This window comes from Coffea arabica, chromosome 10e (genome assembly GCF_036785885.1).
Source record: "Coffea arabica cultivar ET-39 chromosome 10e, Coffea Arabica ET-39 HiFi, whole genome shotgun sequence".
In the NCBI taxonomy this organism is placed as follows: domain Eukaryota; kingdom Viridiplantae; phylum Streptophyta; class Magnoliopsida; order Gentianales; family Rubiaceae; genus Coffea; species Coffea arabica.
Window position 1 is genome coordinate 2,649,964 of NC_092328.1, and position 15,394 is coordinate 2,665,357.

The 15,394-nt window shown below is 36.8% G+C and overlaps 2 protein-coding genes across 3 annotated transcripts; both read left to right on the plus strand.

Moving 5' to 3' along the window:
• Positions 1-11: 11 nt before the first annotated feature.
• LOC113712564 (dirigent protein 6-like) lies at positions 12-1,115 on the plus strand. Its single transcript, XM_027236045.2, has one exon. It carries the CDS (start codon positions 163-165, stop codon positions 712-714), a length of 552 nt encoding a protein of 183 aa, XP_027091846.1. The 5' UTR covers positions 12-162; the 3' UTR covers positions 715-1,115.
• Positions 1,116-2,136: 1,021 nt separating this feature from the next.
• Positions 2,137-15,115, plus strand: LOC113710940 (exocyst complex component SEC3A). 2 transcript variants are annotated; one of them, XM_027234027.2, is made up of 25 exons: positions 2,138-2,447; positions 3,748-3,818; positions 4,420-4,500; positions 4,611-4,678; positions 4,780-4,882; positions 5,431-5,579; positions 6,024-6,141; positions 6,650-6,754; positions 7,388-7,489; positions 7,600-7,737; positions 8,416-8,544; positions 8,628-8,708; positions 8,805-8,879; positions 9,517-9,690; positions 9,782-9,935; positions 10,016-10,080; positions 11,214-11,384; positions 11,469-11,548; positions 12,286-12,367; positions 12,687-12,784; positions 12,888-12,996; positions 13,104-13,172; positions 14,019-14,084; positions 14,153-14,242; positions 14,656-15,115. In XM_027234027.2, the coding sequence occupies exons 1-25, from the start codon at positions 2,270-2,272 to the stop codon at positions 14,764-14,766; spliced, it is 2,667 nt and encodes an 888-aa protein (XP_027089828.1). In that variant the 5' UTR covers positions 2,138-2,269; the 3' UTR covers positions 14,767-15,115. The 2 variants fall into 2 exon arrangements, with proteins under 2 accessions (XP_071923525.1, XP_027089828.1); XM_072067424.1 differs by lacking the exons at positions 14,153-14,242; positions 14,656-15,115 and having other exon boundaries at positions 2,137-2,447; positions 13,939-14,046.
• Positions 15,116-15,394: the final 279 nt, after the last annotated feature.

The following is a 15,394-nucleotide window of genomic DNA, read 5'->3' on the forward strand; positions in this document are numbered from 1 at the left end:
CACTTGTATAGATTGAAAGATGTTAGAGGATTAGGAAAATAAGTGAAGGTGGATTAGGTGGCCAAAACACAGCAAAAACACTAAGAACGGATGTATTAAGGTAGCTCTAACACAAGCTAAGCAAATGGCAATGCAACAAACTTTTAAGCTCTCCACATAATTATGCTTCCAAGGGTCATATTCTGTATTGCGGTTTCTTTAGCTGTAATAGCAGTAGCACTCCTGGCATTGTTCTCTCCCTTACCGCATACAAAGCCGGCCAAGGACTCCAGGCCCCGGTTGGCCTTATCTCTGTACATTCAACAGCCCAAAATCGGTGGCTCAAATTTGCACTCAGTGGCCCCGTCAGATGCCGGAGCCTTGGTCTTTCATCGCACGCTCACAGAGGGACCTGAGAACACTTCCAGGGTGGTTGGAAAAGCTCAAGGCTTCATAATTCCCATTGAACATTTCGCCCATTCAGCGTTCAACATTATTTACCTCACGTTCAATTCCCACAAGCACTCTGGCAGCCTTAGCATTCAGGCCAAGGAGTTAGCCAACAAGGAGAAAAAGGAGCTGATGGTTGTTGGTGGAACAGGCTCTTTTGCTTTTGCTCGAGGCCTCGCCGTTTTTGCACAAACAGATATGCAGGGATCATCTCATTCAGACGCAACTTATCATGTAAAACTGCACTTGAAATTCCCTAATCGGTCCCAGACCATACCTGGATGATGAAACGCTACTTCTTGTTGGGACTTCATTTTTTGTTGATTTCTTGGATTGTAGCTCATCCTATATTGCTGCGGGAAATTTAATCATATACATGAAGGAGATTCTCCATCATTTGTCGCTGACTTTAACACACACCGTATCTTGAGCTGAAGTGTGATTGATGTTACTGAGAAATTTTAGACGATTGATGTTACTGAGAAATTTTAGTTTTCTGTCTCTACATAATGATCAGGTGTACCCCAAGTCAGCAAGCATGCGTCACAGTTTAATCAAAGGGAACGAGATTTGCTGCTTGCCTGATACTTGCACCTAAGATCAATGATGCAGGGAAAAGGATCCAATGTAAGACTACAATCTGAAGTAACTCTCACTTCAATACACAAAATTTGATGCTTTTTTTTTTTTTTTTCCTGTCCTCTACATTATCATGAGCTGAGAAGATTTTTCAACACAGACCTGAGAAGGTTGAATTAATAATTGCAAAAAAGTTATGGAATAAGTTGACAGAAAAGGCTCTTTTTTGTTCGGTAGAGGACAGAAAGTAGTTCAAGCATATTGTAATAGCACTCCCAGGCACCCCATTACCTATCAAGGCGGTACTTAACGAAGCATTTACGGTATGGTGCGCCAAAAATACAAAGAAATGTGTTAATGAATGTCAATGATGATCAACAGAAAGCTCTTTACTTGTAGATTAAACAGATGATTTCATAAATATGCTTTTCAATTACGCTTTTACATCGTATATATCTCATCACAAAAAATAATATTACGGTGAGTAATATAAAAATGTTTTTCAAATAATTTTCAGCTCAAATGGACTAACTTTTTTTTTTTTTTGCAGCAACCATGGAAGATCTCAAAATAGTAAGAAGTTTGCTTTCAAGGAGAAAAAAAAGGCAAGACTATGTATAGCATTCCATAAAAAAGAAAAAGTTGAAAAACAACCCTTCACCGTAATCTACATCTTATAGATTTAAGCCATCAAAAGGGGTAAGTGAAGAATAACTTTTGATCTTCTTCATTTAAAAAAAATAGTAAAAAAATAAAAATTATGTAACTCTCACGATCTCACCTCAATATGCAAAACAAATTTTATCGTCTCTAATTTTCTAGTTACTTATTATCCGTTTTGTTCTTGGTTTCTCAGAGAACTAAAATACTACAAAATGGTTTGAGGAAAATCGTTTTTGTCGACTCTAAATTGCATTTCTAAAATGATATGTTGAAAGAAAAAAAACCAAGTAAAAATGGAAAAGAAAACAAATAGAGAAGCTAAGGAGCCGACGTCTAAATGGCCCGACCCGCTTTTCTGGTTACGGTTGTGCACACAATACACGCAGCAAATGGCGTAACGACTAGTCCACGTACCGTTTGGCGCGTGCTCCAAGTCCAAATAACTGATGAACGACGTCGTTGTACATTTTCCTTAATCCACTACTGCTCCTATCTATTTCCTCGTCTCTTTCATCCAGTTTTTTCCACCTGTGAGCTGAGACAATTGTGCGAAGCTTGAGGATTTACGCTAACAGAAGAACGAAACTCTGCCGGAATCATGGCGAAATCGAGCGCCGACGATGAGGAGCTCCGGAGAGCATGCGAAGCTGCCATCGAAGGCACCAAGCAGAAGGTCGTAATGTCGATCCGAGTCGCCAAAAGCCGCGGGATCTGGGGCAAATCTGCCAAATTAGGCCGCGGTCAGATGGCTAAACCTAGGGTTCTCGCCATCTCCAGTACGTCCACATTTTCCTTAATCACTTTCCCGCGTTTTCACTTTCCACTTTCCTTAAGTTCAATTTCGGAGCTAGCTGGTTTAATTTTCATTTTTAATTTTTGAAGCAAATGAAATCACCTTTGTGGAAGTTGGGGTATTAATTTGATGCGTGCTTGGTATAATTCATGTAAGGAACAAGTCAATAGGCTGTGAAGGATTCTCTGATTGTGATGTCGTAAGTTTAGGTTAGAGTTTAGATGGTTGTTGTAAGTTAGCTCATGAATTGTTAAGGAATAATGATATGCAGTTTGATAACTTTAACCTGCTGCGTAGCATGTCTTCGGAGCTTCGGGTTCGAGAAGCTATCCATTTTAGTGCTTGACTCCAAATTTTGTCCCATACCAAGCCCCCAGTTTAGAGGTGGGATTACATGCTCCAGGGCAGAAATGTGTCGAGTGGCTTAACCAATAATTGTGACTTTGGTGAAACTGAAGTGTCTCGATTTAAAATGCTTCTATTAGTGTGTACTACAATGACGGTATATAGGGTTTTTGTATTAATAAAGGTCACTTTTCACTCATGGCATAAAGTGCTTACAGATTATTACCTCGAAATGAATGCTCTGAGACGTGCAGCCGCTAGAACTTCTGAATGCTCTCAAGTGTTTACCTAGAACTTCTGAATTAGCATGAATTTGTCAGGTGATTGATTAGCGTAAAAGGATTAGTCATTCTTTCTTTTCACAAGAAATATCCCTACAATCTATCATAACTCGCACACATGCCAAAGATGACTTGGTCAGCAAAGTATTTTTACAAATTTAATAACTCTAGGTTTGGTAAACCTAGTGACACTGGATTCTTGAAGACAGAGGGAAGTTAAGGAATCATAGATGAAACCTTGGCCATTGGAAAAATTGGCCTTCAATAGGTAAGTCCTAGTGGGTACAATAGTATCACAATGAAAACAAGATAAAACATGTGAAAATATCTCATAAGCAACAGATTGAGGAATGCAGAGTTGGTGGTGTTTTACTGCCACTCATTCTTGTTTGTGTTACTGCATTACGTGTCAAAGTTTCTGTTACTCGGTTAGTGTTTGTGCACCGTCAACCAAAAAATCATCACCTTATCTCCTTTAGATTATGCTATCCCTAATCTTTGTCCGTAGTCTTTGTAACTTGGAAAAGACATATCAAGACGGAATGAAAATTGGTTGACCCTGTTCATATGAACGCTTGAAACTTCAATATCCCATTCATTTACAAGTCCGTTTATAACTAATTCAAAAATTTAGCTTACTTCATGTGTTTTCTGCAGCCAAGGCAAAAGGCCAGCGGACTAAAGCATTTTTACGTGTCCTAAAGTATTCCACTGGAGGAGTTCTCGAGGTAATCTTCCACACTCTTTTTTTCATTTGCTGCTTCATACCTGGCTTCTTCTCTCTTTGGAAAAAAATTTTTTTTGTTTGGGGTGGGGGGAGAGGGGTGCAGGCCTCATACACATCAAGCTATTCAAAAGTGTGGTCAATGGGTTCCATTCCACTGTGCTAAAAATTAATAAAGTCTTCATACTGATTTCTGCCACTGACAATCTGAGGTTGCTTGAAACATGTGAACCTGCCATGTCTTTAGAGACTACCGTTAGTAATATGTTACAAATGCTCCAAGTGTGTACTGTTGTTTTGTTATATTCTAGCAACTGGGACAAGAGAGGAAAAAACTCAATTATGTGCTTTGGATGCCACCAATTGCCAGCTCATATGACAGTTTATGGCCTTACATTAAGTTGTGAAATAGGTAAAAGAGAGCCATGGTCAAAGAGAGTCATTTTTCTGGAACTCATAGCAGCAGTCAAAAAAACGGTTGGGTCCCGTATTTTACGAATAGAGAGGAATGACGTGTAGAAGATAGAAAGACAGTTTCTATGACAAAGTGCATGTATGTAATTTTACCTTTAAGCTGATAAAAGCAATTTTTTCTGCTCCTGTAGCCTGCAAAATTATACAAGCTGAAGCATCTTTCGAAGGTTGAGGTTGTAACAAATGACCCCAGTGGATGCACATTTATGCTGGTATTGATCGAAACACATCTAGTGGGAAAATTTTTTTATTTTTGTTATTGCCCAAATCCCGCGCTAAAAAAAGTTTCCGACTTTATTTTGGATTGATCGCATTCCTGCAGGGCTTTGATAACCTTAGGAGTCAGAGTGTTTCTCCACCTCAGTGGACCTTGCGCAATGTTGATGATAGGTACCTTAGGAGTCCTCAGCCCAAAAATACCTTTTTAGGTTTTGAAGTATTGTAACAATTATCTCCATTTTGTCTCAAGTCTTTGATATACTATTATGCAGGAATCGCCTACTGATGTGCATTTTAAACATCTGCAAAGATGTATTAGGTCGTTTTCCCAAAGTTGTTGGCATAGATGTTGTGGAGATGGCTCTTTGGGCTAAGGTATTTTCTCCCTGTAGCTCAGGAATAACTCGTTCTTTATTTATTTGGTTTTATTTTTCCTTCTATAATTTATCTTGTACTGGTTGAGTAAATATTTTCTTTTGTCCTGAAACCTTTCAGCTATTCATCATTATTGTTTGCTGTAAGATGCTGCGAACTTTATGAATTTATCTATCTGAGAAGGCATTGTAGAAGTTCTTGACTTTATTTGCAGATGTGACTGTCATTGAACTCTTTTTACTTGGTCCGCTTCCTTTAAGATTACCAAGCAACTGGGTTCTGCATGTTGGCATTTATGAAACACAGCAACAATTATTATGTGAAGTTAGTTTTCTACATGAATTATGACTTTAAAATGAAATCTCTGTCCTGATTGGATATTTGTATTGAGCAATATGGGAAGAGGACTGTGTTTAAGCTTCACGTAGATTCTTTTATTTCAATTTTAATTTTTTTTGGCTGAATAGGTTAGATGCTTATTAACTTTCGTATATGGTGATGAGTAACCTATTATCTTCAAATGCTTTTGACTATTTGAACTTGAACAGGAAAATACTCCCACTATTCCTAAACAACTAGGGAATCAACAAGATGGTCCGGTTGAAGTTGCGGTGGCTGAAGGTGACATGAAAGTGACAGTTGAAAAAGAACTTGTTTCACAAGCAGAGGAAGAGGATATGGAGGCCCTTTTAGGCACGTACGTATGTTTATTTTCTTTCATTGATATTGACTTTATGGTGTATAAATCTGTGTTTATGTGCCTGTATATGCCTAATTCATGTGAAACATAATGCGAATTGCATTGTAGAAATCTCCTTTCATTTTTACACATGTAGCAGGAAAAAGAAAAAAGATACACAAGATAATAGATTTTATTGGTCAGTTATAGATTGACTTGTAGATCTCTGGGCAATGGATACTTGGAAACTTGTCTTCCTTGTAATGTAGTTTTCTGTGCACTTATTCTCCTTTGTAGCTAGTCTTAGCTTGATTCTGTGCATCTTTGCTCTATTTTTGGGCTGAACTTCAACATGAGAAACAAGCTACCTGAGAAGCCAGTATGCACTGGGTCTTGAGAGCATTCTTTTGTACCAATTTAGTCTAATGATGCTAATAGTTGGACTGATCATGTCATTTGCAGCTATGTCATGGGTATTGGTGAAGCTGAAGCATTTTCTGAGCGATTAAAGCGAGAACTTCAAGCTTTGGAAGCAGCAAATGTGCATGCTATTTTGGAAAATGTGCCTTTAATGGACGAGGTTAGATTTGGAATAAATTTCTTGAATAGTTTCTAAAGGCCTATTAGAGCATATGGCCAAATTCTGTTGGTTGTTCTGCTATTGATTGCAATTGTTTCCCTTCTTTTGCTTAATGGTAAGTTTAACCTTGATTTAGTATGAGACAATAGATCATGAATGTAGATCTTTACAGTCTCACTGTTTGTATGTTAGCCCAGTACTTATGTCACGATATCTCCTCTGATAAGCTTGCAGCAATGAAGATATTTAATCTCATTGTATTCTTCATTACCTAACAATACATTTCATCGTGATGATTTTTTACTTTTCATGTTCAATACTTGACTTCCATTGGCCTCCAGAGTTTGTTCCGTTTCTGTCCTTGGAATCTGAAACTGTTTACAATACTTTTCATCCTTTCTAGCGGACTGCATTGTGATAGCTATGGTAGTTAATGTTTTGATCTGTTGCCTGAGTTCTTTGTTCTCCAAACCAATACATATTATTTGGTCTCCCAAATCGTCTGCAGGTATTGCAGGGACTGGAGTCTGCCACTAATTGTGTTGAGGACATGGATGAATGGTTGGGCATTTTCAATGTAAAGCTCAGACACATGAGAGAGGATATTGAATCGGTGAGTACCTCTTAGAAATTGAGCTGAGATTTCTAAATGTTTCTGTATTGTTTGCTTTGCCTTTGTTTAAAATCTTTTTAGTTACCTAAATTTACATAATTCAGTTGCATCTCTGCTTATTCTATTGATTTTACCTGGGAAGTGAATTTCACTGCATCCTGTGCAGCTATTGTTATTTGTCTTAATTGACCTGATTTCAGTGGTATTCTTTTAATAGCTAGAAGCACTGGTGAGTTGTTCTTGTTTGTTATACTTTACTTTTATCTTAATTTTTTTCCTTAAAAAATGTACTTTTTGGAAAGTAGCATGTGGGTGCTTTTTCCAAAAGAACTTATATTTATTAGAGCACATAACTAAACTTTCAAATTTTTGAATAGCCTTTTAATAATAGGCCTTTTTGTTTGACTTGATTGTGCTTCTATCAGCAATATGTGTTTCATTTGTTCAAGTCCTGAGGGTCAGAAAGCTTCATTGCACAAGATGAGCTGTCTTGCTAGTTGCTACTTGCAAAGTCATCACTATTTTATGTCATTTGATATTTAAATTAGTCCATGCTGGAAAATAATAGTACTTTATGCTTTCTGAGGGGCATGTTGAAGTTCTAATGATCTGCATTTTTCTGTCTGTGGGCAGATAGAGACTCGCAATAACAAGCTTGAAATGCATTCTGTGAACAACAAATCATTGGTTGAGGAACTTGATAAGCTTCTCGAAAGATTGCGCATCCCTTCTGAGGTACTTCCACATTTTAATTATGTTGTGGTATCAGCAATCCTTGTTTGAGTTATAAAATTCTATTTTGTCAATTATCAAATTTGGTAGTTATTGCGTTCATTTTGTTGCAGTATGCAGCATGTCTAACAGGTGGTTCCTTTGATGAGGCAAGGATGCTTCAAAACATTGAAGCATGTGAATGGTTAACTAATGCTTTGCGCAGCCTTGAAGTTCCTAGCTTGGATCCTTGCTATGCAGATATGCGTGCTGTATGTATACTTCTTTGGACCTTTTTGCATTTACTGTTATGTTTAAATTTGTCATTTGGTGGTAGTTGTAGTTATGATCCTTGACATGGATATGTATTTCTGAACAGTTAAGGGCTCTGGGTTGATCGATTAAGAACATAACAAAAAGTATTTCAGCGGACTAGACAGCTATGACTTTTTTTTCTTTCTTTTTGGGTTAGCTTAGCATGCTACACAGTGAGACGATAGTATGCAGGATTTAGTGACAGAATTTGTAAATTATAGGGATTCAGTAGCGGACGCCCTTTAGCAAATCATGTATGTGATGATAGACATGAATCTCTTGCAGTACCTGGGACCTCTGGCTCTTGAAAAATCAATTATAGCTTGTGCCTTTGGAATTAATTTTTAACATGATCATCTGCCCCAGAAATCCTGGTGTTTGTGCTTAAAATGTGGGGTAAAGAAAAGAAAGTAATTTCTCTTGATCACCTAGCAAAGATTAAGGTTTTTTTCTTTTTTATTTTTATTATATTTTTTTGAGTGATGTCAAGGTTTTAGTTGTTGTGCAGCAAATGATTACATGTTAATTTTGTAAAAAAAGTGCAGCGTTTATCTACTTCCTGAAGAAATGCGAAGTATCATGAAAACTTCTAGATTTTGGTTTACCTTACGAGAATTATGAGTGACTTCTATCAGGTAAGAGAAAAGCGTGCGGAACTGGACAAGTTGAAGAGCACTTTTGTTCGGAGAGCATCTGAGTTCTTGAGAAACTATTTTGCTAGCTTGGTGGATTTCATGATAAGTGACAAGAGTTATTTCTCTCAGGTATTCTTGTAGGGATTCTGCTTTGCAGTGATAATCAATGTCCTGAAGCTAATACTGAATTTGCTGTTCACTTGATTAAACAGCGTGGACAATTGAAGAGGCCGGATCATGCAGATCTGCGGTATAAGTGCAGGACATATGCTCGCCTTCTGCAACACTTGAAGGTCTGCTGAAGTGTTAAATTGGGTTGATGAATTGCCAGTTGTGAGGTGTTATACTTTTGCTCACTTTGATGTTTTGTTCTGTCCTTTCATTTGCAGAGTCTCGATAAAAATTGCCTTGGTCCATTGCGGAAAGCTTACTGTAGCTCCCTTAATTTACTATTGCGCCGTGAGGTGGGAAAACTTATCTTTGTGCAAATGATTCCTTCAATTGTAGTTAAGGATGTTTCTGTGTGAAAATTGCTTGGATTTAGATTTCATGTCTCATAGTGTAGTATTTCTTTATTGAGCTGTGTGATGATTGTAATTAAGAACTTAAGTATCAGAATAATTAAGCTATTTGTGAGAATCTGATTTTATTTTTCTGATCATTGGTTATCTACTGTATTGGTGTCAAAGCATTTTGATGTTACTTCTATACAAGTTTCATGGTCCAGGATACCTGTGCCCTTGGGGAACTAATAGTTGGCAATAATTTGCCAGTAGTGATATCTATGTTACTGTCTAATTTGAACATCTCGCTTTGCTGCCCTTGGAGAATGACTGTGATTATTGGATCTTTGTATGGTATAGTTCACACTAAATTACTGAATAAATGAATTATGTCTAGTTGTATCTTAAATTTTTTGCTCTTTCAAATGGCTAAGCTGGGTAATTTTTTATTTGATTTGTGTATTTTGCGTATCCCATCTTAGATTATCACAAGAAGCAAATCAAGAAATAGTGGAAGAAAGTTTTATAGTTAATAGAGTTATAAATTGTGAGTTTGTTACATGGAGTTTGAATGTTCTCTTAATACTTACCTTTATAGGCTCGTGAATTTGCCAATGAGCTTCGTGCGAGTACCAAAGCATCGCGAAATCCTACTGTATGGCTTGAAGGTTCAACAGGTTCCAGTCAAAATGTGAACAATGCAGACACCTCTACGGTTTCAGAAGCTTATGCGAAAATGCTCACTATATTTATCCCACTTCTTGTGGATGAGGTTTTTGCTCTAATTGATAACTTCTCTTCCCTCTCTCTCTCTGAGGATATGTCATCTTCACAGATAAACATGTTTATTGCCTTAATTGCAGAGTTCATTCTTTGCACACTTTATGTGCTTTGAAGTTCCAGCACTTGTTCCACCAGGAGGCCTTGCCAATGGAAAAGGTGGGCCCAATGACAATGATGATGGAAATGATGATGACTTGGGCATCTTGGACATTGATGACAATGACAGCAAATCTGGTAAGTTTACCTATAGGGTTCTCCATTTTTGTCAGGCATCCACTTGAAGTTTGCTTCAATGATCTTTTGTCATTCTGTAGGTAAAAGTACTGCAGAGCTGGAGGCACTAAATGAATCACTTCGTGACTTGCTTGACGGAATACAGGTATCTTATTTACGCAATGGCTGAGCTTCCCTTTGAATGACAGATGAGGGGTTAAAAGTAATCATGAATCCTGAAATCTTCGAAATGAAATTGCTTTTAGAAAATGTTTCTGTCACCATGGATGTCTGACATTATATAGGATACTTAAGCATTGTCAGCATTCTGTTTAGAGGTGATATATGTTCATCCACTGCATTAGCACTTTATTAGTGTCTGTAGCTCATAACATGTCACATGTAAGATATTTGGGAGGATTTTGTGGACTCAGAGCATATGGTTCTTGCCAACCTTTATTGACATTATAGTTTAATTTGGACAGATAATTGTTGTACATTCAAATGATTTTTCAACATTAAATGTATTGCAATGATTTCTTTTTGTTTGTTGCTAGGCATCTTGATTAGAAGTGCCTCTGTGCTTATCGGTTCTTTATTCATTAACGAAACCTGAGTGAAAGCCACAGCGAGACAGACAAATCAAACAACTTAAAGAAATAGATAGGTGTATTTACTGCATCTCCCACAAAATAAAAATAAATAGGTGAATTGGATATTAAGGTTGCAGAATTCGTGCATTCACTTACATTCCATGTCTAGAAAGACTTGAACAAGCTACAAATTGGTAGAATTTTCATACAAGGATAAAAGATTTGTACACACCAACAGCAATTCAAGTTCACTGATCTAGAAAACATTTACTGGTATTTCAGTTGGTATGTTGGTTTAATGAAGTAGACTGAAGTCCAATCCCATCTCAGGAATGCGTTGCTGGTTTATGTCCGAGTGTAGAACTGAAGGTCTTTGAAATAATTCATGTGGGAACAATTCACCTGGTTTCTCTTGTTCTCTAGCCTTTCAAAGAGACTATGCTTTCAAATTCTTTTCATCCTCACATATGGCGTTTATGATCAAACTATTGTTCTCTTGATTGGATCTTCTTACGCTTTGCATAGTCACCAATAATGGGCATGATCAGAAGTCCTTTTTTTTCCTTTTCAAATTTTCTTAGTGTTGCTTCTTGGGAGCAAAGGAATTTTGAGTTTACTGTGTATATAGCTACGCATTCATAATAGAAGTTCCAATTTTGTTCTAAATGCAATTTTTTCTTTTTCTGTCTCTCTCTTGGATATTTAGGAAGACTTCTATGCTGTGGTGGATTGGGCATACAAGATTGATCCCTTGCGCTGCATATCAATGCATGGAATAACAGAACGTTATATTTCTGGTCAAAAAGCTGATGCAGCAGGCTTTGTACGCCTATTGCTTGATGATTTGGAATCTAGAATTTCTATGCAGTTTGGCCGGGTGAGTTGCAGCCTGATAAATTTGTACTGTATTCCTATGTATTTGATGTTATTTTGATTAATTTCATTGAACACTATGCTGCAGTTTGTGGAGGAGGCTTGTCACCAGATCGAAAGAAATGAGCGAAATGTTAGGCAGGTTGGAGTTTTGTCATATATACCAAGGTAGATTGAATTGTGTTTAATGCTAAATTAATATTTTGAAGGATATCCATTTCTCTACCAACTTAAGTAGTTCTTATAGTTAATAATTATTCTTATGAACATAGTAATTCTTCATTCTTATTGTGTGATCTGGTGATTCTTTTGAATGAATTTTTGGTGTTCTCCTTGATCTCAGCATTCAGACTCTGCTGCTTAATTATAAAAATGTGCGTGATTACCTTATGTCTCTTCAATATAGTTCTTCATAGTTAATAAGCGTTCTTATGAACATATTAATTCTTCATTCTTATTGTGCGATCTGGTGATTCTTTTGAATTTTTGGTGTTCTCCTTGATCTCAGCATTGAGACTCTGCTACTCAATTATAAAAATGTGCATGATTACCTTATGTGTTCTCCTTGATCTCAGCATTGAGACTCTGCTGCTAAATTATAAAAATGTGCATGATTACCTTATGTCTCTCCAATATAGTTCTTCATAGTTAATAAGTGTTCTTATGAACATAATAATTGTTCATTCTTATTATGTGATCTGGTTATTCTTTTGAATTTTTGGTGTTTTCCTTGATCTCAGCATTGAGAAGTTGCTGCTCAATTATAAATGTCCATGATTATCTTATTTCTCTAGAACGCTAGCTCTGTAAATTTTTTTTAACCTTGAATTCTAGTTCTATGCTAAATATGTCGTAGCGATGTCGACTACATTCATTACCACTGGGTTTATATACCTTCTATGTAGATTTGCTACTCTTGCAACTCGCATGGAACAGTACATCCAGGGACAATCCAGGGATTTGGTTGATCAGGCGTACACAAAATTTGTAAGTTCTGGCTCACGCAACAGTATACTCAATTGAATTGTTATCTGGATGCCTAAATATGTAAATGGACTCTGCCACATCCCAAATTTTTGGTGAAGTACGCAATTAAGAATTGAAGAATATGATTAAGCCTTGGCCGTTTGGCTTGTCAAAATATGACAAACTTGTTGATAGAAAAATGAGTTGTCCTTATGTCTTGTTTTCTTTTGTTGACATGTTTTTGTTCTCCGTTTAATGTTGATATGATTTGGCTTTTTGGGTATTCTTGGGTAGCACGGCTTTTATGGTTGAGATTTATGGGAAAAAATCATTTTGACAGGTTACAATAATGTTTGTGACTTTGGACAAGATCGGGCAGGCTGACCCAAAGTATGCAGATATTTTGCTTCTAGAAAACTATGCCGCATTTCAAAATAGGTACCCTAAGGCAAAATGCAAAATACATAGTTGCATGAATTGCAGATATACTGTCTTTGTGGATTGGTAATTTCACACACTAACTAAAATTACTTACTTCCAGTCTTTATGACCTTGCAAATGTTGTGCCCACTTTAGCCAAGTTCTATCACCAAGCAAGTGAAGCTTATGAACAAGCCTGCACACGCTTTATTAGTACAATTATATATTATGTAAGTATCCTTTCTTGATTCTTGAAATATTTAAGATTTCAAGTAAAATGACCCTGCTTCTGTATTCACTTAGCTTATGCTTGTTTTGGAAACTTCCTTTGTTCCAGCAATTTGAACGTCTGTTCCAGTTTGCTCGAAGAATTGAGGACTTAATGTACACAATCACACCAGAAGAGGTTTGCATATATTCCATTTTATCTAATACTTATCTGTCCACAAAGGCTATATTACAAGAATTTTGATCTTTCCTTCAAAAATTATTTGTAGTTGATCAAATACACAGTATGGTGGTGAGTGTTATCTATGACATTAATCCCTCCTTTGCTATCTCTCTATTTGGTTGTGTTTTTTTTTTTTGGGGGGGAGGGGGGGGGGGGTTGTGGTGGTGGTGTTTGGGGGTGTTGGCGTTGGAAGGAACTAATTTTTAAGCACAGGAAGATTCTACTTTGTAGAGTCAATTTGATTCTTCTTTCAGAACCTTTTTAATAATGTGAAATTCTCATTGTAAAAAATGGGCGTAACCCTCTTGTTTTAGCATCTTTCTTTAGGTGCATTCTCCTCTGCTAAGCAAATAGGTTAGTGCCTCAGTGTAGGTCCAGGATAATACTTTGTTCCATGGCCTTGTAATTTTGGGTTTCATGTTGGTTTTATGTTATTCTTTAGGTGCACTTTTTTACCATCTTATTTGTAATCTTAAGTAGTTTTGTAGTGCTCTGAAAAGTTTACAAAACTTGGATGGTTTTTTACTTAAGGTTAAATGACCTGGTTTTAGCACTAAAGAGAACAAAGGGAAAAGCAACAACATCTGTGAGATAGAGCTACAGGCATTCTCAACTGGATTAGATGCTATCTTGGCTCAGTCTCATAGTATATGTTTTCTTTTATGTGGTTTTCTTTGAAACTGTGAATTCAGTAGCCGAAATGTAATGGAGTTGCTTTTAGGCCTTGTAGTCCTGAAGCCTTGGGATTTTTAACTCAAGCATTGTTGAACGCCTTATGGATGATGTATTTTGAAATGTCAGATCCCATTCCAGCTTGGATTGTCGAAAATGGATCTCAGAAAGGTGGTAAAATCCAGCTTATCTGGGGTAAGTCTGTGGATTAATGCTCTACTTTTCCTCCATTTTTCGATGACAATGAGTTCATGTCTGCACAGGTTGACAAGGCCATTGCTACAATGTATAAGAAGTTGCAAAAGAACCTGACCTCAGAGGAGTTGTTGCCTTCATTATGGGATAAATGCAAGGTATGGACTCGAATTTTTTTTTTTTGTTACCTCCTGGATTTGGCATGATGTGTAATTGTTTTGTAATGCTTCTGGCTAGATTAGTAGCCGGCACATCAGGAGTTTTTATTTGTGCTTGTGTTACTCAGAAGGTTATCCGCCTTTACTTCCCTGTTCTCTGTTTTCCTTGTTCCCATCTGAAGACTTACTTTTTCTTCCTGGGACTATATCGTGTGTGTTTTGTGTGTGTGTGCAATTTTTTTTTTTTTTTGTTTGTGTTCTTCAAAGGTAAGATGTTGCTCATTGATTAATTATTTTGTGAAATAATTGATGGATGCCATTCCCAGATTTCTTCTTCTTTTAACTTGGGTAAGGTAACGTTATGATTAATCCTCTAGAAAATCTAATATTTTATTTTTTGCACTCATTTTCAGAAGGAGTTTCTGGACAAGTATGACAGTTTTGCCCAACTTGTAGCTAAGATCTACCCTTCTGAGAACATCCCATCGGTGAAAGAAATGAGTGAACTTTTGGCATCCATGTAAAGCAGTTGCTCATTGTAAAATTTAGCTGTTTTTTTTTTTAAAATTTTTTATTGTAGTGTAAAGTCGTGTTTACCATAGCCAGTTATTCCCTAAATTTATTCCGTGAATATAGAAATATTAGTTGCGGCAACACAGTTTGAAGTTTGAACAGAGCAAGCAGCGTGTATGATTCGTTGAAGCATAATTTTTGGTTTGTTAGGTTATTTTTTGACATCATCCTTGTGTCCTACCTTGGATTGTAAAGGGAAATTGTAGCGTAATAAGCTGTATCTTTTCTTCTTTATCCTACTCGGTTATGTTCATGGACTTCATGTTACTGTATCATTTATGTGAGTTAATTTTAAATGCATTTATCTGTTTGATGTTACCAAAACCCCCGGCCTCTTGTTGAGCGGGACGAAAGACGATCGTCTGACACATATGTACTTTTCTCATGCGGATCAATTCTAATTGTTCCGGAATAATGTGGTGAAGTGATCGAAGCCCAATTAACATTGTGCATTTTCTTTTCGCTTCCTAACACTGCATTTTCTGCGTAACTTTTGACACCAAGTATTGCGGATTAAAGAAATTGTTACGGGTCAAATTTCTTTCCTTGGTTCTAGCTTCTAGGTTTCTGACCAGAAAA

Excerpts from the sequence above, each read along its gene's own strand:
- LOC113710940 (XM_027234027.2), top strand. The coding sequence starts at position 2,270 with ATGGCGAAATCGAGCGCCGACGATGAGGAGCTCCGGAGAGCATGCGAA. Across the intron at positions 7,490-7,599 it reads GATTGCGCATCCCTTCTGAG|TATGCAGCATGTCTAACAGG; the intron begins GTACTTCCACAT and ends ATTTTGTTGCAG. Across the intron at positions 12,997-13,103 it reads TTAGTACAATTATATATTAT|CAATTTGAACGTCTGTTCCA; the intron begins GTAAGTATCCTT and ends CCTTTGTTCCAG.
- LOC113712564 (XM_027236045.2), top strand. The coding sequence starts at position 163 with ATGCTTCCAAGGGTCATATTCTGTATTGCGGTTTCTTTAGCTGTAATA.